The following is a 27,069-nucleotide window of genomic DNA, read 5'->3' as shown; positions in this document are numbered from 1 at the left end:
TGACAAATAAACTGTGAATTTGAACTCAAATTGTTATCAGAGCACTTCAGTAGATTCTGGATGTATGCTTATTCCTGTACCCTTGGTATGATTCACATTCATTTTTACTGTAGGAAATTGTAGTAATGGGATGGAAAAATCCTGTCTATTCAGTTCCATATATGCAATATTTAAAGCTCTATAAAATAAAATAATCTCCTCTACTCATCTATGGCTTACTGCAAGCTCTCAGACATTATTTTGTTCTGTTGTTCACCATTTTTAAACCAAAAAAAAAATCAACATATTTGTTTCTTTATTTTTCAGCACATTTTTAAAAGTTTTTTTCAAGTTATCTTCTATTATATTAATATTAAATGATTCATCTGTTTTACAGTGAATAATACTTTTATATATTGCATTTGTTGTGTGTGGGGATTTTTTGTGAATACTAGAAGCTTGTTGTCTGTAATTTAACATTTAAACTTGGCTCCAATAAGGTCTTCTTCATGTCAGAAAAAAAACAAAAGGTTTGTGGAAGAAAATGTGAAAGAGGTCTGTTTATATGTGTGCATTTGTATATAGTAATGGTTGTAGTGGAATCTATCTATAACTGATTTTATAGACCAAAATACACATTTAAGACGATTGTGCCATTCCAATAGTCCAGATTGCTACAGTAAAAATGACTGAAAGTCATACCACAGGTATACCACAGGTATATAAGATATTTCAAGAATATATTGGAGTAATCTGATAACAATTGGATGTTTATTTTATATTGTTTCAAAAGTTGACATATAGTGAACAAAATAGATATTTTACAGGATTTTTCTTCCCCAATACTCTAAAGTCCTATAGGAACATTGAATGAAATCTTCAAAAGGTGATGTATAGACAACCAAATAGACATTTTTTCAACCCATTACTACAGTAAAAATGATGGAAAGCCATATCATGGCTTTCATAAGAAAGTGTATTTTCGGAATATAGTGGGGTGATCTGATAACAATTTTGTTTATATGTCACGGAACACTCCCTTCTCACCGGTCATGTGGTATGGCCTGCTGTGTGCAGTGGGAGTTTCTTGTTTTGTCTTGATTGTAATCACACCTACATGTTTGCACACAACTGTACCTAGTTAGTGTTGTTCTGTGTTTATGTATTTAAACCCCTGTCAGTGTGTGCATCACTGTCGGTCCTTGTCTCTATTCACATTGTCGATGCCCGTGGTTGTGGTCATGTTCGTTGTTTACGTTATGTGTGAGTGCCAATGTTGTATGTGTCTTTCAATAAATGTCTGTCTCTCTCAAGGGAGTCTGTGCATCCTGCTCTGTGCCTGGCAGCACTCAGGCCATTACATTATAGTGCTTCAAATGTTTCATATATGGAACTGAATAGACAATTAACAGAAATTTGCCATCCCATTACTCCAAATTCCTACAGTAAAAATGACTGAAAATCATACCCTCGGCACATGTGTAAGTGTTTTTAAAGAATCAAGCAGAGGGATCTGATAATTTGATTTGCCTAGTTTATTGAGCTTCAAATATTGCATATATGGAACCGAATAGACATTTAACAGGATTTTGCCATCTTATTACTACAAATTCCTACAGTAAAAACATTAGAAAGTCACACAATGAGTACAAGAGAAAGTGTATTTGATTAATTTAATGGCGTGATCTGATAACAATTTGATTATTTTATTTTATAGATCTTAAAATATTGCATATATGAAACCAAAGAGACATATTAATAGGATTTTGCTACCCGATTACTCCAAATTCGTACAGTAAAAATGACTGTGAATCATACCATGGGTACAAGAGTAAGTGTACTTCAAGAATGTACTAAATTGATTTGATAAGAATTTGATTTGTTTATTGTATAGAACTTTAAATATTGCATATATGAAACTGAACAGACATTTAAGAGGATTTTGCTACCTCATTACTCCAAATTCCTACAGTAAAAATGACTGTAAATCATGCCATGGGTGCAAAAGTAAGTGTACTTCAAGAATCTCATATAGGGGTATGTGTGTATTTTAGAGCTTCAAGTATTGATATATAGTGCACTGAATAGACATTTAAGAGACATTTAAAAGACATTTAAGAGAATGTCACAAAAGGCAATATAGTATATAACTTTTGATAGAGTGGAGAACCTAGCGTGTCCCTGCAACCTCTCACCCCGACCCCCTCCAGAGTTTTGGTGACCATCGAAGCGCCGGACGTCACTAGTCACATGATAACTTTGATGCGAGCTTCGATATACTGTGTCGAATCAGTGTGAATTGAGCTTCGATACACTGTGTCGAATCAGTGTGGTTTGCGATAGTGGAACGAGCTTCGGTGGCTTGGTGTCGAATATCCCATTTCTACGAGGAAGTACACAGCTAGCTACATAGGACACGTATTAGGCTTGTTTTTGCGTTAATACATTAATGCATTCCTGAGACCAGCTAGTTTTTAACGATGTCTTGGTACAAAATAAAAAGATTAAGTAATTAAAGTAAGGGTAAACAGGGTTCTAATGACTATCTTATGCTACTGAAGTCTACAGGGAGTTCATTAAAATCTTTACCGAATGAAGGACTAGCTTAGCTGCTTGCAGAAGATAGACGCACTACGTAATGACAGGTAAGTTAACTATATGAAATGTCTTAATTTGAAGGGCTCTCGTGACCCTAGGCTGATGTCTGCCAGTCACCGGTAACCAGAAATTAGGAATAGCTTTAATTAGCAGCTCACGATATCCGTTTCTAACAAGTTGGGAACGTTGGGAACACGAAACTACTACAAGAGAAATAGGTTGGATAACCTATCTTAGCTAGATACCTAGCCAACTAACAAGTATCTGCAAGAGAAAAACTGCTTCATGGTATCCTTAGCATGCTGTCATTGGTTTCGCTGGCGAAAACGTTAACCTAGGTTATAGACTTTTGTAGCTAGTGAATGTATAATGGCAAATTAATCTTAAATTTATTGGGGTTTTTTTTTTTTTGGTAGATGCTGTTGTTTTAAATGTACCGGTTATCCGGCAGCTATATCATTGGGACTGCGGTTTGGCGTGTTCGAGAATGGTGTTAAAGTAAGTGCTAATTGTCAAGTCTTCGTGTAAGTAGCGTGTTTCATTATACCTCACTGATACTACTTTTCCAAATTGCTCAGATATCTTCATCCAGTAAGCGAGGAAGAATTCCAGGAAGCCTGCTGGGATCTGAAATTGACGGAAAGCGTGTGGACTATCGATCTCGCATATCTTATGCGTCAGCTAGACGTTAAGCATTGCTTCTGCACGCAGACCTTAGGAGTAGATAAGGGCTTTAGAAATCAGGTGAACCACATGTTGCAGAATTTACATAACTAGTGTGTAAGTGTAATGCTGGGTAACAATTAGATGTCGTTTTCCCAACTGTGGTGCTGGACACACTTGCCCCCGCTGCACAATGTTGTCTTTCCTACTGCTTGCCTCCTGAATATAAAATGTCTACCACCCCTTTTAAAATGGCAGGTTTTTGTGATGTAAAAAACTGAATCCAAGATAAATCATGTCAGAATATTTTCTACCTTTTATAGTGAAACTGAAAACCTAAAAAGTGAACCTGAAACCTAAAAATCAAAAACAATAAAAATCATTTTATGCAGAAAAAAAGGGAAACGGTGTTGAGTAATCTGGTTGCTTAAGTGGGCATACCCCTAAACTAATACTTAAGTACCCTCAAACTAAGCACCTATATCACATTATTTTTAGATAAGTACATCATTTTGTCACATCTTGACTGGAATGGAATGGAAGATATTGGAAGAATGGAAGATATTGCTAACTGTCAAATTGTCTGGGCATATCTCATGCACAGTTCTGCCTGGGCCAAAACTTTGATTTTTTTTTTTTTTTTTTTTTTTTGGAAGGTGTGCTTTAGGTTGATGTCATGCTGAAAGGTGAAATTCCTCTTCATCTCAAGTTCAAGTGTCAAAACATCTTCATCACCATAACTGGTATTTGGAGCTATTCAATGTCCTTCCATCCTGATTAAAGCCTCAAAAGCATGATTTTTGCCATTTTTAAGGCAAACATATTCTGGTATTATGGCCAAAATATGGCCAAAAAAAAATACTTTGGCCTAATCAGAGCAAAACACTTTATTCCACTTGGTTTTGTGAGATTGGATGTATTGTATGTTTTTCTGCAAACTTTATCTGGGCTTGGATGTATGTGTTTTTTTTGTTTGTTTGTTTTTTTTAAAAAAGGCTTCCATTTTGCCACCATATCCCAGTGCCCCAGCATATGAACAATTCAGGAGCTTGTCACATGTAAAAAGAAAACACTTCTTGCCAGAAATTGTTACAATTATTTAATGCCTTTTGGCAACCTTCAGTTTTAGAAGGACATTGTTAAATTGTAAAACACACACATAACACACAATATGGACATGGGACATACCATCCGGTTCACACTGTTGTGCCATACTTTATCGACTTGTGTTCAATTGTATATCTAATACCTTGAAAACATTTTGTAACCCTCTCCTGATTTATATTTTTCAGCAATGAGACATCATACCTGCTTTGTAAGCTACCTGAAACTGCTGAACTTTTATTTGGGGTTAGTTAGTCACTTTACTTGATGCAACTATTTAGTATTTAACATGAGTGTTAATTTAATTGGTTGATTCTCAAGTCTATTCTATACACATTCCCAAGTATTATATTATTATATTAGGGTTTGCACACTTATGTAAACAGGTTTTTTTTTTTTTATATATATATATATATATATATATATATATAATTTGTTTCCCACCTAAAATGAATCTTATTGGTTTTCACTTTAATTTCTAGGTTTCACAAAGGTAGACAAGGTTCTGACAATTTTTCTTGGTTTAATTTTGTACTTTACAAAAATCTGTCATTTTAACAGCTGTGTAGACTTTTTTATATCCACTGTAATTAGCCATTTATGAGTGCCTTCATAAACCCAATTTGGTATGAGGGTTAGGCTAGCAAATCATGAATCTATGTGGCACAGGGTAGGTATCATAACTTAGTGGTGACAGCGAGAAAATATTGTCTGCACTGGACAGCATGTTACACTGTATGATTCTTTGGTAAAAAGTTTTTTGTTTGTTTGTTTAACTGTCGTCCTGTACAACCAGAATACCATGACAACTAAATAATGACAAAGGGTAGATAAAATTATGCATTGTGATCCAACTGTAAATAAGTGTTAATACTCTGTTTTTGGATTTTTTTTTGCTGTTGTAGTCATTCTACAAAAAGCATTTTGACACGGAAGAAGAAAGAGTAAATGAACTTTTTCTGAAAGCAGAGAGCAAAGGAGTAGTAGTGAAAAAACGGTACAGTGAGCACCTTTTTGAGCATGAATATTAAAAACACATCAATCCATGGTCATACCAGTTCCATTGTAGATATGTGGCACCCAGAACAGAAGTTGATCTTGGTAATGGTGATTTATATTGCTACCAAGTGTGAAAAACATCCTAACAACAAAAATCTCCATTTTTTTGTCTGTAGTTCTGTAACTGTTCAGGAAATCCAGGCCCATCTGCACCAAGGTCATGTGGCCATTGTACTGGTTAATGCTGTAATGCTGGTGTGTGAACTCTGCTCCACTCCTGTCAAATACTGCTGCTTTCTCCCTGTGGGCCAGAAGTGCTTCTGTAGGAAACCTGACTACCAGGGTCACTTTGTGGTAGTATGTGGATTTAATCGTACCACTGGAAGCATCTTCTATAATAATCCAGCCTACTCTGATCGTGAGTACTGCATGTATATAAGAGTGAACACACAAATTAGTGCCATCCAACTTTCAGTTGAAGGAAGAGAGACTAACCTTTGTTCATTGAGTGTGAAGTGGTAATTTGTTTTTAGGACTCTTATCTATAGTAGCCCCAACTCCATGTCATTAGCACTACAGTCGTACTGATAAAGAAGCTATAAACCAGTTTTGTGGGGTTTTGTTTTGTTAACTAACCAAAAATAAATAAATAATAAAAATTGTTAACTAACTGTTAACTAAGTCTTTATGCAATTTAGGTATTATGTTTAAAATTCTGAAAATACAAACCATAAGGGTTTGTATTAATATTATAGATGAACAATATTGTTCTCTATAAAATGTAATGTCCAAGAAGAAACTTCAATTTTTTATTGTGCAAGTAACTAATTGGAATGCCTCAGTGACTTACAGGCAATCTGTTTGATTTACAGGTGTGTGCTGCACAAGTATTAGTAATTTTGAAGAAGCAAGGGTGAGCTATGGAACAGATGAGGACATTCTTTTCATCTACAAGGAGAGTTGATCTAATTCATTATGGGGAATTTGGTTAGCTTGGCTGCAGTTTTGTACCATATAGCTGCACTACTGGAAAATAATAGGTGGTATAACTCATCTCGGGCTTTCATTTTCATTCGAGGAGAAATAATTCAAGATGTATACCACAAATGGAAAAAGAGTTAGTCTCTGTTGTTCCAATAAACTCAGGGCCAGGTTAGGTCATAGACAAATGATCGACAAATGTTCATTAGCAAGCTACACTATGTAAGCATTTCACTCTACAATAAACATTTGTATTATTCTTTTAGAATTAATTGCAGTCTGTTCATCTGTTTTGTATGTGACACAAGCTCAATCTTTGTATTCAAAATATACATATTGGATAAATGAGCCCATTTAAGAAGAGTTGTGGCTGTGTTGGTGATTACTTCACTGCTCTTTGGTCTGTTCACTTGACACTGGAATAAATGTACCAAGTGCCTTAAATGTGACCATATTTTAGTATAATTTTAATTGCCATTAAAAGAGAGACTTTCAAAAATGCAGGTAAATTGCTTGCTGGATGAGACTTCCATCACTTCAACTTGCAATAACTAATCTTTAGTTATTGATGCACTTTGAATTGCTGCTATGTATGAAAAGTACTATATTTAAATAAACTTGCCTTACCTACCAGAACAGTACTTCACAGCTTTTGTACAGGTATATACTAGACTAGAAGTTCTGTCAAGGCTTAAGGGGGACTTGAAGCCTACCCAATCTATATTCTAGGTCCCAGTATGCATCAACCAACTAAGCCAGGGCTGCAAAACTCCTGATCACCTCAATCTCAAGGGTGTTTTAAGTGCTTGAACAAAACATGCATGTGGACCAGATGAGGGTCCATGAGAAATGAATCAAGAACATCTGCACTAGAGTAAAACCCACCTTTCAGTAAAGGAAGAGTACAGTGGAGTACTACACAGCAAGGCCACTATGCACCTCTTTCCTAAAGTTTTATGTTTTTTTGCTGAGAAAAGCATAACTCCTGTACTGTACAGTCCTCATTAATACACCAATGTAATCTACAGCTAAGGCTGACTGTTGAGTGTTTCTACTTTAGCTTTTACTGTTCACCACTGTTCTCAATTTTCTTTTTTAAAATTGCTTTGAAAGAGTACCATGAACAGTAGCCTCTTAAAGGCAGTTACTCCATTTATTTTTAAAGGACACTTCTTATGGACTGCAGAGTAAATGGCTAGGATAGATTAAATTGGCAGAACATAATTAGTATTAAATATAAATAAATGTAAAATTCTTCAATTATAATCTGAAAGCTTTCAACTTTCAATTTTTAATGCACGAGAACTGGTAATGTGTAAAACTTTAAAATTAAAAAAATTAAAAAAAATTAATTCCAATAATTATGTAGCTTTTCATTAATAATGTGGTGTTTGTCTTTGATTTGTAGTTACAGTACACTTAAAATTCAATCATTTGCAATTGAATTGGTGAAAATACAAATAAAATGTATATTCACTCGGGTACCAACAAAGATTTTCCACCGATTTCATCCTTTATTGGTTACCACTGGCAGAAAATAGGTTCCAGTCATTTTAGGACCAGTTTAAGTTTAGTTTACTCCTTGATAATATTTGGCTTGAAGTCATTCTGAGTAGCCTTGGTAAGCTCATCTGCATACATATCATACCTCCCGGTCATCTGGAGAAAAAGTCATAATTCAGAAATGGAGGAAATGCAGCCATTTTTGACACGGATATTCAAACAGAGTAGTCTTAAATGGACCTTTGTCCTGGATTTCACCTTATGTCAATCTGTCCTTAAAATAAAAAAAAAATAAATAAATAATGAAAAGACATTTGCAATTTTTTTGCTCAGCAGCTTGTTTCCATCAAACTGACATTTAGTGCTAAAAATGTGATGACAATTTCTGGCAAAAAACAAAACAGTTGTTGCATAAGTTTTGGCTTGCTGAGAAAAATGTTGGCATTTCCATCTCAAATTTCATATATCTTGCAAATTGTGTACGTTTGGCTATCTTTTCCTTAACTGATAAGGGCCATAACACAAGATCGACAGACTCATGCAGCTGCTAAACATTGTCCAGTGCATAATAATTATGTGCCCGCTTATAGCAAAGTTAGCCTATTAATGTGCAAATGAGATGGCTGTGAAATTATTGGCATTAACAGCTGAAAACAATATAATTATAGCAGTATGTTTGTTTCAGAACCAGTACGTTCATAAACCTTTTAAATCAGTACCAAGCCAAACCCTGGGGAAATAGTGTGTGATGGTCACTTAGGAAGGTTAAATGGATCCTCTGACTGCTATGCCAGAGAGTTGGCTCTTGTTTACCTCCTATCATACCTGGGTCTGAGTCCTGGGTAGGGTGGATGCCTTCAGCCTTCTTTATATACTGAAGTACTATAAAATCAGTGTTTTTCTTTTTAACTGAGCTTTTTTTTTTCTTTTCAGTATTAGAGCACTCTTTGAGCACTTCCCAATAACTGCACAGGATGTGCCATGGCTTTAGCTATTGTAGTGTAGACACTTGGCCTTGTCATTGTAAATGCTGAAATGTGGCAGCATTCATTTCCTGTTAAGACGTGTTTTTGATGAGCAAGGCTAAGAAACATTAATCTTGTCCTAATCACTTTAGGCTATCTGTAATCCTGTCCCATTACATGACATGTATCTGTAAATGTGTTATTTTTCCCCGACAAACATTTCCAGTGGGTTTTTTTGTGTTTGTTTTGCAAAATCTCAAATATTGACAAATACCACTAATGTTAAATGGAAAAATGGAAAATTTTGTCGACATTGGTAGAATGTTACAGATAATTTCCATTTCTATTGCTTACACTGACAAATGTTTTAAGCACTAATGGTATTTTTGTAAAAAAAAAAACAAAAAACATTTTTTACAAGATCACAAAAATTTACAAATTTCTTTTACAAAGAAATGTCTATAAAATAATAGTAGCTATACAACTATTGGAATTCAAATAGATCTCAAATATGTAGTTTGTGTTTCCTAACTCACCTTGAAGTTCCACTTGTCTGCCGTTTGACGGTTTAGGTTTAAATCTATTTCTGCTACCAGTAACCCATCATGAGTTCTAGATAGTCCTGGAGACCGACTGCCATCAGGTGCAGCCACATAGCTGGAGCCATAAAAGTGACCAAATTCATGATGTGCTGCAACCGCAGGAATAGCAGTGAATACAATTATACACATCAAGATGATCCTTACATGTTCCAAGACATTAGGGATTACATAAAGCTAACCTAGCTAACCTTCCCTCTACATAACAGCAGTTAAACCACCTTGGAGGCCATTACATCACAGGCTTTTCAGTGCGGTTGCCAAGTAGGCACCCTCCTTCTCCAGTGTTTCATTGAATTAAACCTGTGACATCTCCAGAAGGCTCAACAGTGAGATCTAGCAACCCAGACCCACAAATCCTCTAGTTCCTATCTCTACTGGCCTAATATGTCCCAACAACCATATTCCCTTACCTCAGCCATCAAGCTTGTGAATTTCACCTTCTTTCTTTCAAAGGCTTCCTCAGTTACATCCTCAAATGGATTAGTCAGCTCAGTAAACTATTTGCTGACCCTCAATTACTACAATACACCGTGGAAGTTGCCTATTTACATCCGCTGCCAACTTCTAGTCTTGGCTTTATCCCATCTACTGCTAATGCTAACTTGTGTCTAATCACTGACACTCTGCACTTCCTTCACAAACCCAGTAGAGTCGTTCCCACTTTTTGATGGAAGAGATTTAACCTCTATAGATCTACTATCCAACAAACATGCTTATGCTTCCACTTATAATATCCCTATGACAGATTTAACTTTTATACATATTTTACAGCCCATATCTTCACCTACCCACTGAAAAGGTTTTCTAGGTGTGGGAAAGACATCATAGCCATGATGTCTTTACCAGTGGTAAATTTATGTTACCTGGGTTCATCTACACTAAGCCTCATCAACTTATCTTTCACTTCTCAACATCTTTCCACTTCCACAATGACTGACTCCTTCAGTGTTTTCCTTGAGTGGCCACTGCTGCACACCTGCCATCCTCTTCCTGCTCTCAAATAAAGGTAGTAATCATCTGCCTCCTTTCCGGTAGTGCCACCATGTTGAATGCCTTCCACGAATCACCATAGCCTAACCCTGCCCTCCCATTTTGTACCTGACGTGTCTGTGTTCTAGAGCTCTCTCAGCTGACTCTCATGGATTCCAGTTTCTTCCTGCTTTTCAGCTGGAGAAGCCGCTTTTAGTGCCACATTTTGTGAACTCAACAAAGTTATCTCAATATTTACCTTATTACATTGAAATTCCTCTACAAAACTTGTCATCGGCAGTTATAGCATTCCTTTTCCATACCGACCCACACTACATATACAAGGCACACCTAATCACTTCCTTGTGGTTTTATTCACAACCTTCTCTAATTCTACACTTAATAATAATAACCATAATAACCATCTTCATAGACTCAGTGGCCATCTCTTACAAGGCAACAATCCAAATCAAAGACACCAAAATCTTAGCTTTTCTCAGGGCTAAAAAATTGCTCTTTATTATTAAAAGCTGTCTTACCATCTACCTAAGTTTTTTTTTTTTGTTTTTTTTTACAGATTTCTCCAATGTAGAGGAAATCAACTTACTAAACTTTTCTTGCACAAGCTTTCCTCTAATGATAGAGACTTCTGTATTTACAAAGCTTAACATTTAACCTTGCCCACTTAGCATTATCACTCAACTTGCCAAGCAACTACGTAAAGTAAATGGAAGAATAGTTGCAAGTGTTGTCATATCATCTATGTATACTCCAAAAGGAGGGAATTGAGCACCTCGTGCCATTTCTCTCCATCAACAACTCATATGGAAGCCCTAATTTTCACTTCCATTGCCATGGGAATTACCAATGGTGAAATTGTACAGCCTGCCATTATACCCATTTCCATATGCTGCCAAGATGTGGTAAATCTCTCTGTATTAAAGCATAATTCAGTATCTTTAAAATAGGCTTTCACTAGCCTAGTACCTGAAAGAACCCAAACACCATCCCAAACAAACTGTATGGCCCTGAGCCAAAGGCGTTAACAAGATCCAAAAATACCACATGTATATCCCTGCCCTCCATTGCTGACTGAATCTGCTGCCAGATCATACTACAACGTTCCAAACATCCCGGAAAGCCTGGGTTCCCTGCCTGTTGTACTTACATGCTGCTATCTGTCTCATTGTGCCTACACATTTTCTTGACAGGAAATAACCATGAGTCCATGAGTCCATGGCAGTCCCAGTAGAGTCTATTCCTTCCTGTCAGCTGTCTTTCCAGGCTTTCACAAGGTTTTTCCTTTGTTGCCAACTGACCTTTTCTCACCAGTCACTAATTCAACTATTACCATTACACTAGTAACATATGGATAATAAACATTTGTTGAGATTATCTGTTGCAGTACTAATTTACTGTAGACATTGTCATGTCTTGCAATTAGCACTTGCAATTAGTCAACTACATGTGACATTAATAGACCTCTGAGACCTCTGCTGAAAAATACCTTTCTTCCCATTTCCAGATGTGAATTCATTCTTGAAATACTCCTGAGAAGGAAGATAAATTATGTAATTATTTTGCTGCACTGATACTCTATGTAAAGCAGATCATATGAACAAGTAACAAATATAGAGCACTTCATATAAAATAATTCTCACTATAAATATTGGCTATAAATAATTCTCACTATAAATATCCAAAATAGTTGGCAGTGAGAGGGAGTGTATGATGAAACCTTTAATCAGCAGTGATACTGGCTTGAACTCAACTTACACATTCATATCATTCAGCACTAAACATAGTGGAGCAAAAGTACAAAGCATTTTTAATTACTGTTTCTTAAAACATATAGGACAGGCCCAAAATCAAATATAAACACTTTTGTGCACTCAAGTATTACATCATAGTATGTAGAATATTACAGTTAATGAATTTATAAAACCTGTTTAGTAATCTGAGTTTTTTCCCCCTTTTCTTTATCTGAGCTAATATACTCTACTGTAGAGAATCATAACTATAAGAGACTCTTAGTGATGATATGCATAACTATAGCCTTTTATATGTCTCTCATTTGAACCTTGAGTAATGATTTTTGGCATGCCTTTGGTGTGCAATAAGAACACCACTGGTAACTCACTGCCACTGATGTACAATAATAAATACAATTTGCGCATACATGTTTGTATCCCTTATTAATTTACCTACCGTGCCCACTCTGTTGATGGCACAGGTGAAACAGTGGTTGGCAATGGCAGCATTTCTAGCTTCAACCGACCACATTGGTTCACTGTAACAAAAGTCTGGACTTGTAATAACTGAATAAAATAAACCTACTCTTCTGGAAGAAGGGTAATGGTGAGTGCTTCCCACCTGACAGCTCCCACAGTGGCTGAGGGGTTGAAGATGATCTCCGCTCCATTGATGCTGTACATGAACCAGTTAAGCGGGTGATGGCGGCCATAGCAGATATTCACAGCTATCCTTCCAAACTGTGTCTGAAAGACACGATGGCCTGTGTTGCCCTCCATATAATACGTAGACTAATTATAAGCAGAAGAGAAAATACAACACATTGGATCTGAAATGAGACAATGGTGACTATAAATGTTATAAATGCAAAATGTTACTCAATGTGAAGATGTAATGTAGGATTGGGCAAACCAGTACCAAATGATAAATACAACACAAAGAGAAGATTTGCTTTTTAGCCACACTCACTATCTGGGAGACAATTACTATCACACATCTGTAAACTGAGGTGAAATTATATAACAATGCTAAAACACAATTAAACAATTTAATATACTATTTACATATGTAATAAACTAGGAGTATCTAGCAGAGAGGTTCCTGACTATGCTTCACCTTGCTAGAGACATACCAACCAAACCAGCCACCAAAATCTCACAATAATTTCTATGACAGTTGGAAGGATAATGCCCATTGCAAAGTGCCACAGGACATCTTAGCACATAAATACATGTTAGAACACAAGGAGGAGGAGTTTACTTGTGCTTTTATATTTTTCAAAAGGGAAAAGAGAAGTTGCAGGTCTTTAAGAGATGCTCCTAGATGTGAAATGTTCCGAAAAGTCCTTTTAGGAACCAATCAGCATGCATGGAATTTGCCCAGATGACAAATCAGTATGTTCATGACATGGCAAGCAAAACCTCTGCAAGAGAATTTACTTGTGGTTGTTTATTTTCTTTACAATTATAACATTGTTTGCTAAAACCTTTATTACTGTAAAAGCCTCAGTACACTTTATTGAAACAAAGTGTTTGGCTTTGAAGAACATGATTTAATGCCACAGTAAGTGGCTCAGTGATGTCACTGCCACTGGATCAGCAACAATATTTTTCAGAGTCAAATTGTGGTAGGTGTTGACTGGAGAACTTGATGGAACATCCAAGTCCCATGCGCAGCAGCTTCCGGGCTGATGAGTGCAAACTTTCCTTTTACAGTAGGCACGGTGTACTTTTCATCATAGGCCTTGTTGACTCCTCTCCAAATGTAGAGTTTACGGTTGTGCCCAAAAAGTTCAATTTGGTCTCATCACTCCAAATAACTTTGTTCCAGAAATCTTGAAGCTTGTCTCTGTGCTGTTTGGTATATTGTAAGCGGGCTGCTTTGTGGCACTGGTGTAGTAAGGGCATTCTTCTGGTGACTCAACCATGCAGCCCATTTTTCTTCAAGTGCCTCTTTATTGTGCATCTTGAAACACCACTTTTTTTCAGAGAGTCCTGTATGTCAGCTGACATTATTTGTGGGTTTTTCTTTGTATCCCGAACAATTTTCCTGACAGTTGTAGCTGAAATTTGTGTTGGTCTATCTACCTGACCTTGGCTTGGTTTCAACAGAATCCCTCATTTTCCACTTCTTAATTAGATTTTGTACACTGCTGATTGGCATTCTCAATTCCTTGGATATCTTTTTATATCCTTTACCCATTTTATAAAAGTTCAACTACTCCCGCAGATCCTTTGATAATTATTTTTGCTTTACATGCAGGGGTCTGTCGGGAGCCCAGTAACTTACTGACTCTTTATACACACACACACACACACACACACACACACACTGACAAGCAAACAGATCACAGGTGAGGATGGTTACCTTTAGTAACCATTTAAACTTGTGTGTCAGCTTGTGTGTATGTTATCATGCCAAAACTTGTAAGCTTTTGATCAGGGTCATTTGGGTAGTTTCTGTTGTCATTATGATTTTAATAAAGGGCAAAAACAATTGTTTGATAACAAATGGCTTTACCCAACCACTAAACATGAATAAAAGAAAATTGTATTATCATTATTATTCTCTGAAAAAATATTTTTAAAAAAAATCAAATTCTGCCATGGTATGTAAACTTATGAGCACAACTATGTGCATCCGGAAAGTATTTACAGTGCTTCACTGTTTCCACATTTTGTTATGTTACAGCCTTATTCCAAAATGGATTAAATTCATTTTTCCCCTCTAAATTCTACACACAATACTCCATAATGACAAAGTGAAAAAAGTTTGTTTGGAATTTTTGCAAATTTATTAAAAATAAAAAACCCAAAAAATCACATGTACATAAGTATTCACAGCCTTTGCCATGACACTCAAAATTGAGCTCAGGTGCATCCTGTTTCCACTGATCATCCGTCAGTTGTTTTGACAACTTGATTGGAGTCTACCTGTGGAAAATCCAGCTGATTGGACATGATTTGAAAAGGCACACACCTGTCCGTATAAGGTCCCATAGAGAGGTTCTGCAAAGAAGAATGGGAGAAACTGCCCAAAAATAGGTGTGCCAAGCTTGTAGCATCATACTCAAAAAGACTTGAGACTGTAATTGCTGCTAAATGTGCTTCAACAAAGTATTGAGCAAAGGCCGTGAATACTTCTGTACGTGTGATTTATTGGGCTTTTTAGTTTTAATAAATTTGCAAAAATTCCAAACAAACTTTTTTCACTTTGTCATTATGGGGCATTGTGTGTAGAATTTAGAGGGAAAAAATGAATTTAATCCATTTTGGAATAAGGCTGTAACATAACAAAATGGGGAAAAAAGTGAAGCGCTGTGAATACCTTTAGACTTGATGGGTCTGTGCTGGCACAATCAGTTTTTGCCTCATCCAGTCTGCCAGAGTAACTAATCCTGACAAATCTGAATAAACTACCTAAAATTCTCTCAATCTAGTATCATTCATTTTGTGTTCACATGACCTAAATGGGCAAATTCATCAAATCATATGGTAATCAGATGAAATAATCCATATTTATTCTAGCGGAAAACTATAAATTGGTCAAATTTGACCAGAACACAATCAGAGGGTTAATATGCCAACTGACCTTAACATTAAAATTAGGTATTTTGACCTTTTTTTTCCCATAAAGTACATTGCGGAATGTTTTGAAAATTATACTTTGTTCAAAACTACACTTGTTTTAGTTAAAAAAATGTTCAAATGTAATAAATCTTAGTTAATATACTCTCTGCTGGATGTGACAGTTGTACTATGAAAAGAGTGATTGGTCACATGAAATGAGTGACAGAGCAAGGAACAGATACACTGACCTCATTGAAGTCTCCTACACGTGGAATATGATTCTTACGGCTCTTTCCCAGGAACTGCCCAGTGTTGGACACTACAACTGCCGTATTCCAAAGAGTGCCTCCATGGATTTCATCCCTTTCCAGAATGGGAGACACTACCACCATGTTATACTTTTTTGCCAACTATTAAATAAATAAATAAATAAATAAATAAATAAATAAATAAGGCTCTAGATATGAATGGTATACATTATTACCATGTTGGGCTTTAGCCTCTTGTTAGTACTATTAACATAACATTAACATAGCCTTAGTTACTCAACTTCATTTAACAAAATGTAACTGAACAAATTTTAAAAACACAGGAGAAGCCCCAAGCAGTGGAACAGGTCACAGTCATTTACTCAGTCACAAGGGGATAAAATACAGTACACAGGTAACAGATTAAAATGATCCAACATCTGAAAGCTAGTACAGTTCAGTGAAATAGAGTGGCAGCACAAATCATCCAGAACTTTAACACTTTGCTTTCATTTGCAGAATTTGGGTGCTGCTAATAACATACTATATTACAACCACTTTATTTGACCAATTCTTCCTTTATTGAGTATACTTAACCTTCTCACCTCTTGACAGAAACGTGTGGTGAAACCATCTTCAGCAGATTCAGCAAACTCTGTCCATGGCTCCTTCTCTCTTGTACAAAATGCAAAAGGCATTGCTGTAGGAATAAATACAAAACTTAGTAGTTATTCCACATTTTTCCATGCTAGGGTTATTTTTTTAAAGCAAAATTCTAATAATAGACAAACTGTCACTCTCAGAATGGACCCTCTGCAAAGTTAAATCTGATTTTGTTTACTAAATTTTTAGAAAGTTGTTGTGAGTCTGTTGCTTATAGAATGTTAAGTCCACTCTTCAACGAGCTGCTATATTCTAGTTTTTAGAAGCTTCATAATTAGACATTTATATGATTGATTGTCTGTTTATCAAGTCTGGCCATGTAAGCAAATGTACTTTAAACATATGCATAAAAACAGTAGAAATGAGAACAAAACAATAGCATTCTGGCATTCCTAAGAATGACAGGGATTTATTTTCAAAGACACCCATAAAGTTGCTGTCTGTTTGGTTTCTACAGAAACCAAAAAGACAACAACATCTAAGGTCATCCACATGGTAAAACAGGTACTTAAAAGCCAGCTGAATGGAAATAAATTCCATAAAAATTAAAAAAAATCCATAAATATGTATGGTTTGGCAAGCTGTCATTGCCAATATCGCAAAACTTCACTATGCATGGGAAACCCAACACACTGTTCAGAAAAAAGGGACCTTTATATATATATATATATATATATATATACACACACATATATATACACACACACACACACACACACACACACAGGGTTTCAAGAGAAACATAACAATTTAGACAGGTCCTTCATCAGCTGTGCAAGCAAAGTGCTTCTGAATTTGTAGGAGGGGGAACCTGTTTATATTTTTATAAGAATTATACATTTAAATCATAACATTCATTCCATAGGGTTCTAAAGTCCCAAGAGTGTAGATCATTTCCTTCTCTTTGCGATTCCTCATTTCATTGTTGCCATAGCAACAACTGGAATACAAACAGATGTGTCATTAATGCAGTGTCCATTAGTATTAAAATGCCTGGAAACAAATTCTTATTTCTGATGGTCTGAAAATGTTCAACACTGCAATCAAGCGTTTGTGATAACTAGCAATGAGTCTTTTACCATGCTGTGGAGGAATTTTGGCCCACTCATCTTTGCAGAATGGTTGTAATTCGGCCACATTGGAGGGTTTTGGAGCATGAACCGCCTTTTTAAGGTCATGCCACAGCATCTCAATCGGATTCAGGTCAGGACTTTGACTCAACCAATTATACCAAGCAGGTGCTAATGATCATCAATTTCACATGTAGGTCGAAACAGTGATTAACTGAAACAAACAGCTGTGTAGGAGGCTTAAAACTGGGTGAAGAACAGCCAAACTCTGCTACCAAGGTGAGGTTAAGGAAGACAGTTCCATGTCACAGGCCATACACCATGGCAAGACTGAGCACAGCAACAAGACACAAGGTAGTTATACTGCATCAGCAAGGGCTCTCCCAGACAAAGATTTCAAAGCAGACTGGGGATGCAAGATGTGCTGTTCAAGCGCTTTTGAAGAAGCACAAAGAAATGGGCAGTGGTTGGGCAAGGAATCTTAATGCAGCAGATGAAAAATGCATCAAGCTTATTTCCCTTCAAAATCGGAAGATGTGCAGCAGTGCCATCAGCTCACAACTGGCAGAAACCATTGGGACCCAGGTACACCCATCTACTGTCTGAATAAGTCTGGCCAGAACTGATCTTCATGGAAGAGTTGCAGCCAAAAAGCCATACCTCCGACATGCAAACGAGGTCAAGGGACTCAACTACACACAAAAACATAGGATCTGGGGTGCAGAAAAATGGCAGCAGGTGTTTTGCACTGTCAAAATTTGAAATATTTGGCTGTAGCAGAAGGCTGTTTGTTCGCTGAAGGGCTGGAGAGCGGTACTGAGTGTCTGCAGGCAACAGTGAAGCATGCTGGAGGTTCCTTGCAAGTTTGGGGCTGCATTTCTGTAAATGGAGTTGGAGATTGTCAGGATTAATGGTGTCCTCAATGCTGAGAAATACAGGCAGATACTTATCCATCATGTAGTACCATCAGGGATGTGTATCATTGGCCCCAAATTTATTCTGCAGCAGGACAACCACCCCAAACGTACAGCCATTGTCATTAAGAACTATCTTCAGTGTAAAGAAGAACAAGAAGCCCTTGAAGTGATGGTATGAGCCACAGAGCCCTGATCTCAACATCGAGTCTGTCTGGGATTACATGAAGAGACAGAAGGATTTGAGGAAATCTACATCCAAAGAAGATCTGTGGTTAGTTCTGCTAGATGTTTGGAACAACCTACCAGCACAGTTCCTTCAAAGAATGTGTGCAAGTGTACCTAGAATAATTGATGCTGTTTTGAAGGCAAAGGGTGGTCACACCAAATATTGATTTGATTTTGATTTCTCTTTTGTTCGTTCACTGCATTTTGTTAATTGATTAAAATTAAATTATTAGCACTTCCATGTTTGAAAGGATTCTTAGTTTACAGCATTTTTCACACATGCCTAAAACCTTTGCACAGTACTGTATATACACACACAATTCCTGTCTCAGTATTTCATTAGGTGGTCATATCTTTTCTCCTCACTGTCATGACTGCTTAATGCCCCTCTATGATCCTGTCTTTTCCATCGACTGGTATGATTGTCTTAAATAAGCCTCTTTTGCTATCTGTTGGTGATACATTCCATGCAGTCACTTATCCTGGCATATCCTCTACTCCAATGCTAGGATGCATGTGTCTCATCCCAGACAGTGGATTTTAGACTTTCTAGAACACTTTCCCCCACTCCTTCCAGCTGGCATATAGCTTTTGGATGTTGGGTCTTGGGTGGAGTACCACACACTTTGAGTTTTCTGGTCTTAAAGTCAGCAGCTTCCATGCCTTCTCTATGCCAACTTATTGTGCCTGCTGGGTATCTGATGATTGCCAGGGCATTTGTGTTTATGAGTGATATTCAAATTCAGTTTGCCATATGTTTCAATTGTTATTAATAAATTTTGACCTCGTGAGAGAACTATTGTCTTAATCATGGACATGCGCAGGTGAATTAGTATGATAATGTTTTGTTATCGTGTACTATGACAAAACATACTAATTTTTCATAGTATACCACTATTACTATTATGGCAGTTTCTTGCGAATGCCACTTTTTAGTCATTACTATTCTGGATGCCTTATGTGAAGTTAACGAGCCCTCAACTCCATCACCACAGCCTTTGCAGCAGGGTGAAGAGATGATATTATGGTGAAATAGCCAAGCTTGGGCTCACCCATGAGAGCACCTCACTCCTTCCACATGCATGTCAAACAGGTTTGCCCCACTGAGGAAGCCACCCAATAAGAAGACTGTTGACATGTGAAATCAGCCAGGCCTTTAGGGACATTACTGAATACTTAGAGTCAGCATTTCCCTGCACACTCAATGATGTTATTCCACTTAAAAAAAAATAGGGACAAAAAATTTAGCACCATGGTATAATGATCACCTTCGCAATTTAAAACAGAACACCCGAAAGAACATAAATAATACCACACTAATCTGCAAGTCTTTCAGCTCTACTTAAGTATAGGAAGGCACTTTTTACTGCTCAAACAGCTTCTCTCTCTACATAAATAAAAATAAAAATAGTATAATTTTCTGATTTTGTACAGTTGTTCATCTAACTAGGAATAAAACTGACACCACAGCTCAGATTACATTACATAGCAGTAATGAGTTCATCAGTTTTTTCAATGAGAAAATTATGAACATTATAGAGAACATTCAGAGTATTAATGGGGCATTGGGCAGTTATATAGAGGTCAAAACAACCATGCCAATAAAAAGACAAGAATTCTTTACTCCTAACATCTCAGACCACTTATCAAAAAAATCTAACCTCAACCTCTAGGTCAACGCTCAAATCCTCCCCTTTATTCCCAAGAGCCATTAAAAAGCTATAGCTCACCAGTTAAGCTCATACATGAATCACAACCAGATACATGAAGTCTTTCAGTCAGGGTTTAGAGCCCATCACAGTACAAAGACAGCACTGATTAAAGTAGTTAATGACCTGTTGGCTTCTGACCAGGGTCATGTCTCTTTGCTTATATTGCTTGATCACAGTGCATCATGACACCATAGATCTTGTAGGTATGCCAATCTAGAAGGTGGCAGCACCATCAGCAACGCATAGAGCAAGCTTGCATCACCAAAAAAAAGAGGGTTTGTCTCACGCCTGTGAAATTTGCATCCTTTAAATACCTTGATCTATAGAACTTAATTCTCTCTGGTTTTTCCTGCAACAAGATTAGACCTAAAAGTGGGGCTCTCATCTCTACCTCAGGTTCTTTCTTTCCTAAGCACCAGGGAGCACCAGGAGTTATCAGCAAACAGCTGAAAATTGTATTTCATAATTAACCCAAGTAACAGTGGAATCTGTTGTCTGATCAATGTTACAGCAGCAACAGATTCACCAAATTACCAAGCAAGCTTGTGAAGGCAATCACACAGACTGAAACAAAGGCAATCAATTCCCTCTTGTTAAACTGCAGTCAAAACACATATTCTTGGATTTTAGTACCAATAGGACAATTCCCAGTACACCTGGCCCATGTCATATTTTAGAGGAATGGAGGAATTCAGTGAAGACGACAAGCTACGATAATATATATAAAAAAAAGATCAACACGAGACTATCTAAATTGCACTGTTTCATTAATGGACAGAGGTAAAGAGCGTTTCAACTATTCACATCTTTACGCTTGCATGAGCGTGTACACACCTACATGCAGAAATTCACTCTCCTCCTCTTTTACACGGGCATGCACACACACACACACACACACACAAATAATTTAATTGTAAATATAATGATTGTTGATGCTGTTTGCAATTGAGCATTTGTGTTTGATAAATGTATCGTTTATTCTAACAGTTGTCTGTCTATCATTCAGATTGTGGTTGTTGCCAATATCAAAGAAAGTCAGTTATTTAAATCCATCAGGGATCAAATCATTGTTACTTTCTTTAGTTAAACGTTTAAGAAAATATTTGAGACTGATATAGTGAGACTGATTAATAATTGATGCATAATAAATTATATGTATTGTAAAGGATTAATAGTTGAAACCCCTACAATCTCAACTTTTTATTTGATATGATTTTTTTAAATTTGATGACTCAAAAATACTGTTGGGATTAGGGGAATAGCCCTTTCTGGTTTAAATATTATTTAGTTGCTAGTCACCAGTTTGTTAACATAAATGTAGACAATGATCAGTTCTAGGGCCCCTGATTTTTTGTTTATATATGCCACCTCTAGGTGACATCATATGTAAATGCTGTGCTAGTTTCCGCTGCTATGCTGATGATAGTAATGTCTCAGCCAAACCAGAGAACAAACACCACTTCTCTCACTTAATACTGGCAAAACAGACACAGGCGCATGCTTTCTATTGGAGTCCATCCTTGCATGTTATAGTTACCTAATTTACACACCTGTGTACTTGGACATGCCAAATAATCCATTTTCTTTTTCTGATGAGGTACACCTGCTCCTGATATCATGTTGTTACTAAGCCTCAACCCATCTCAGCTGCTATGGCTCTTCCCACCATGACCCCCTGCTGTGGGCCACCACCTCTACCTCAGCCAACCACTTTGCTGTTAACCCTGGACAGTCTTTTCTTGCCAGATGGGTTTCAGACAAACACACTCATCGAACCCAGACTAGACTTCTAGAAATCCAGGATGGACATTCATTGCTTCTTTCTCTCTCACTTCCCAATTTGCTCTTTATAATTTATATTGTTGCTATTGTAGTGTTCATTGTTGGCCAGAGGATGATAAGCCCACTTTTGAGTCTTGGTTCCTCTCAAGGTTTCCTCCTCACACTCTCATGGAATTTTTCCTTGCCACTGTCAGCTTTGGCTTGCTCACTGGGGGTTTGGACTAAGACATGTTTAAAGCTACTTTGTGACACTGGCTGTTATAAAAAGCACTATATAAATAAATTAGATTTTGACTTAAGATTGAAATCAGATCTACCATTCCTTAGGTATCAAGTTATTAGAAGAAATTTATAATTATTTTTAAAATTTATATTTTATTTCTGGCAACCTCAGAGAATATGCCTTGGTAGAAATCCAAACCACTGTAGCCAGACATAAGATAAAAGACATTAATATTCATGATTCATGTTCATGTAAGCGAGTTAGATAAATCTTGTTAATGTACCTTCCCAAATTTGGTTAAAATCTGGACATAGTAAAGGTAACGGGCTTATTCCTCCAAGAAGAGATTAAAGTAGCTATTGAGAATAAGGGAAAAGTGGAATTGTTAGTTCCAGAACCTCCAGTGCTTAAAATTGTTACTTTGTCCAATTCTTATTAAAGCACTCCTTTTGTCTGCATAGGTCTTATTTTTGCTCATTAAAAACATTCACATTCATGTTTTTATGTTTAAATGTAATGTTTAAATTTACCCAGTAGCATAGATACATTACTGATAGAATAGGAGTTAGTGTCGTTCAGACGGTGGTAATTAGTTCCAAATCTAACTAAGACCCAAAATCAAAGCAAGAATTTAGCATCAAGATAATTTACAGAAGTGTCTGGCTAGCCAATAGATACCACCTATGGCAGCATCTTAACTGGCCTACAAGACCTGAGGGCAGTTCCATACGGAGCTGTGCCATGGCAGAACATTTGAGTCCCAGCAAACAATTTACAACATACGCGAGGATGTTGCAGAGTCATTGAAAATATTGGGATTAAGTATGATTCCTCACAAAGCCTGAAATTCAAACAACGTGATCCAATTCAGTGTATGGCCTGATGTTGACATGAACCTGAAACTCAAATCAACAAGCAAGTCCTTCACTTCACTTCTGCTTTGATGTCAGTTTGCTATCTGATATCATAACTACCCACCTATATAATTAGATTAGGCAACTCATCTGTCTGAATAATTAGGTATCTAGGACCCAATAGTGTTCTGAATTCCACAGCATATCTCTGAGGCATAGTTAGTAGTTGCCGGATTTTGTTTACTGATTCTGTTGTAATTCTATTCATTTCCTGAGCGTTTTCTGTCTGTCTACCATGCCTTATAATTCCCCAACACCCTATGATATTGAGTAGTCAATAAACTTTCTATTAATTTACTAACACTGTTTGTAAGAGGTTTTCTAACCAGCACTATATGACTCCTCCAAACATTTTACGTCTCTGCCTTAGAGTGACACTGAGTGAGTATTAACTAACATTCACTATTCTTTAATGACAATTAATAAAACTTCCCTAGAATTAGGGTGGTGCCCCTGGTTATAAGTATTTTTGACAAATTCAAAACATACCTCACAACAATAACATCATTCACAATGCTATACAGCTATATTTGGCATTTTGGAGACATCTAGGCCACATGAAAAGAGCACAAAGACCAATGAGATGGGAAACTGGTGAAGGTGGGGTCATGGTTTGTAGTTTTCACTGCTTGGTAGTTACTGAATAGTAATTAAATTAGATTATACAAAAACGAGTAAAGTGTATAAAGTTAACTGATATGGTGTGAGAATTTAGCAGAGGTCAGAAAATGGTCTCCTGAAATGATTTTTTTTTCAAATGAAATGCAGTATGATCAAAATGGGAATTTAAAACATTCCTTCAAGTAGGAATTTCAAGGTAGTAAATATACTTTTATTACACTATCACTATGACATCTATGTAGCTACTCACTCCAGGCTTCCTGGAAGCAGACTATATTGACTCCACAAAAAGCAGCTACCTCCACTATCTCACTCACTCGCTTGTGCAGAGCTGTGATCTACGAGAAAGAGATTTGAGTGAGTTAAAATTCAGTAAAGACAGCATGAGCAGATGAATACGTAAGACACATGAAATCATATGCTTGATCAGGTTATAGAAAACCATTCTGCTTACTCAGTGATTCTCGGTGTGTGGTCAAAACTGATCTGTGGGATTAGAGTGGCTCTTTTTACCTGGTTCAGCACAGGGGCATCGGTCGGAAGAATGATCTTATTCTGGATGAGACCCACTCGGACAATCCTAGGTGTCCTGAGTTGCTCTGGTGCGGCCTCGAACACATATCCCTGCAGGTCAAATTCCCGTTCCTGTGCAGCCTCCACTACTTTCTGGGGTAGAATCAACTTCCTACAATTCATTTTTACTTTGTTTAATAGACACAATTAAATTTAAGCCAGCTAAGAGTTCAACTGAGTACAAACTAATAATTTAACATCATTCACCGTGTGACTCTGATAACCCCAAGTTTTACCAAGTTTTATGTGTGTCACACAGATCCTTTTTCCCTAAATATAAAGGGACAGATTCAAGATGGTTAGCATGTCTAGTGAATTCTTCGATGCTAGTAAATGTAATGAGTTTGCAGCATTTTTAGCAATAAATGTAGAAAATACTGCAAGTAATTCCCCCCATTATTTGTCCACTTCCAGTACACAGAGCTGTATAAAAAGCGTAATGTTCATGTTTTAAGCCAATGACTTAAAAATATTTACTTATACATCTAAAACGTGTTAATATAAAATATAACCCAACAAAAATGGAAAAAAAAAATATATATAACTCAATCAGTCGTATTTTAGTTGTTGTGGGATGTAATAAAATTAATCAAAATATAGGCATACTTTGAATCATTCCAGAACAGGAAATATAATGTATGTATATAACGTATGAATAAAGTAAATCGCGCGAACGAAATAAACTTAACTTCTTCCGTGGACACGAGGACTCCGTACACAATAGTATTCCGAATACAATGCTTGGATGATTATCCAAAGCATGTAAGGATCAAATACCGATAAATAATGTTATTGCTGTAATAGTCTACATAAGGATCTAACATTTGGTAGAGTTCCTATGCATCTAACAAACATAACTGCTTTATATTCAAGATTAAAAAAAAAATAAAAAAAATAAAGGTGATTTCATTGTAAGTAACACTCGATTCATAGAGGCCATTAAACCTGTAACAAACTATAATGAAAACCAGCTATTGCACAAACCGCATACCAAGTTCAGGCTGTTTGTACAGAGACTAGCCAAAGTTCAAGATCAATCATTTACACTCACTCTTATGTGGAATAACTAAAATGTCTTAAGAGCAGAAAATTTACATTTGCTGCATTTAGCTACGTTTAACAGACTGCGGTGACATTAATGTATGTTAAATATCTCTAAAGAACGCCAGTTTATATCATATAGATACATATATACATACATTCTATTTTGAAATTAGTAATCGAAAATACCCTCGGTTTAGCAACTGGATGTCAAAATCAGCACACAGCTGTGAACTTACTTGAGTTCTTTTCCGTACAAAATTCGTTTAACCTCTTTGAGTTCCGCGTCAGGAATGAAAGTTTCCAACGTCTTTTCGAGCGTTTCAACTACAAACTCTGACATTCTGGCGGGTATTTATTGTTTTATCGAAAAGATTCTGGAAAGCGCGTTTTTCCACCAAACTGGTTTTCTTTCAGGCCGGACCACCTCTAAATGGGAGGGACTTTTGGAGCTGGCTCCGGCCTGCAGAAGACACCCTCAAACAGGTCGACCTTATTTAACCCCAAATGGAATTGTCTCCTCTTCATGGGTGGATCGCGCAACTTTAATTGTTCACCCTCGTTTCCTTTCATCGTTTCATTTCCTCACGTGTAGCTCCTCATGCCTCAGAGGAAACAAGGAAAATGCGAGAACAGCGGAATTAACGCTAAACGGACTTAAACACTGAGCTCAAATCCACAAACCTTTCTCCAGTTTCACATCTACTCGATGTAAACGCTGGAATGTTTGTGCACAAACAGGCAAACAGGTTACAGGGGCCATTCTTCTTATTGTACTAATAGTTACATAGATTCTTAAGTGCCTTTATTCATATGGTACGTTCGATGCCATAGTATTGAGTCTAGCGTGCTTGGAATATTTCTGACATTATCTAACTAGCTGGTCAGCTAAGTTACTTTCTAGCATCATGTGAGATATTTATCAGTTATTATCTCACATAGAATGTTTTTGGTGTAACCAACGCGGCTACTTATGTAATTTTAAGTAATTGTAGGTAATTCGTCTTCTTATAGGAGATTAAATGGGCAATAAAACATTAGCTATCTAACTTCAAATTAATCGTTTAAAGTTAGCTTTATCCAGCTGTTTAAAGGCAAGTGGAGAATCGACTTCTTATTAGTCATATTAGACAATTGTTTTTAATGTTATGACCGATCAGTGTATACTATCTTGTATAAGTGGCCTTATCAAATAATAACCAATGCCGATTGTAATTTCAGAAGGACAAAAAATCTTATGAGATAATCAAAACACTTGTCTTGAGGAGCAAAAGGACAGAAGTAAATAGAGTTTCTCATATCGTTTAGTAGACATAATAATGCACTTCTTTTTTTAGGCCAAAGTTTAAAGTGCTTATCTAGGATTTGTTCCAGTGAGTAAGGTCATGGTAAATAA

The 27,069-nt window shown here is 36.7% G+C and overlaps 2 protein-coding genes across 3 annotated transcripts; one reads left to right on the top strand and one right to left on the bottom strand.

The window, feature by feature from the left end:
- The first annotated feature begins 2,326 nt into the window (after positions 1-2,326).
- Positions 2,327-6,687, top strand: gucd1 (guanylyl cyclase domain containing 1). The gene is made up of 6 exons (XM_027029160.2): positions 2,327-2,624; positions 2,994-3,075; positions 3,156-3,321; positions 5,250-5,341; positions 5,520-5,761; positions 6,216-6,687. The coding sequence occupies exons 1-6, from the start codon at positions 2,618-2,620 to the stop codon at positions 6,305-6,307; spliced, it is 681 nt and encodes a 226-aa protein (XP_026884961.1). The 5' UTR covers positions 2,327-2,617; the 3' UTR covers positions 6,308-6,687.
- A 1,129-nt stretch (positions 6,688-7,816) lies between these two features.
- On the bottom strand, positions 7,817-26,089 carry upb1 (ureidopropionase, beta). Of its 2 annotated transcripts, none has more exons than XM_027029161.2 (10): positions 25,913-26,089; positions 24,573-24,744; positions 24,310-24,397; positions 16,538-16,632; positions 15,933-16,094; positions 12,737-12,906; positions 12,572-12,653; positions 11,871-11,913; positions 9,329-9,483; positions 7,817-7,983 (listed from the first exon to the last, which is right to left on the bottom strand). In XM_027029161.2, exons 1-10 carry the CDS (start codon positions 26,014-26,016, stop codon positions 7,900-7,902), a joined length of 1,155 nt encoding a protein of 384 aa, XP_026884962.1. In that variant the 5' UTR covers positions 26,017-26,089; the 3' UTR covers positions 7,817-7,899. The 2 variants fall into 2 exon arrangements, with proteins under 2 accessions (XP_026884962.1, XP_026884963.1); XM_027029162.2 differs by having other exon boundaries at positions 12,737-12,861.
- Between the last annotated feature and the right edge of the window lie 980 nt (positions 26,090-27,069).

The sequence above is a fragment of the Electrophorus electricus genome, chromosome 23 (assembly GCF_013358815.1).
Source record: "Electrophorus electricus isolate fEleEle1 chromosome 23, fEleEle1.pri, whole genome shotgun sequence".
Taxonomy (NCBI): domain Eukaryota; kingdom Metazoa; phylum Chordata; class Actinopteri; order Gymnotiformes; family Gymnotidae; genus Electrophorus; species Electrophorus electricus.
Note: the sequence above shows the minus strand (reverse complement) of the source record. Positions and strands in the feature narration are given on the sequence as shown.

Coding starts and splice junctions, on each gene's coding strand:
- upb1 (XM_027029161.2), bottom strand. CDS start 26,016: ATGTCAGAGTTTGTAGTTGAAACGCTCGAAAAGACGTTGGAAACTTTC. Junction 24,398..24,572: donor ATGCCCCTGTGCTGAACCAG/GTAAAAAGAGCC, acceptor TCTTTCTCGTAG/ATCACAGCTCTGCACAAGCG. Junction 11,914..12,571: donor CCATCAACAGAGTGGGCACG/GTAGGTAAATTA, acceptor CTTCCTTCTCAG/GAGTATTTCAAGAATGAATT.
- gucd1 (XM_027029160.2), top strand. Junction 3,076..3,155: donor TGTTCGAGAATGGTGTTAAA/GTAAGTGCTAAT, acceptor CAAATTGCTCAG/ATATCTTCATCCAGTAAGCG. Junction 5,762..6,215: donor TAATCCAGCCTACTCTGATC/GTGAGTACTGCA, acceptor TTTGATTTACAG/GTGTGTGCTGCACAAGTATT.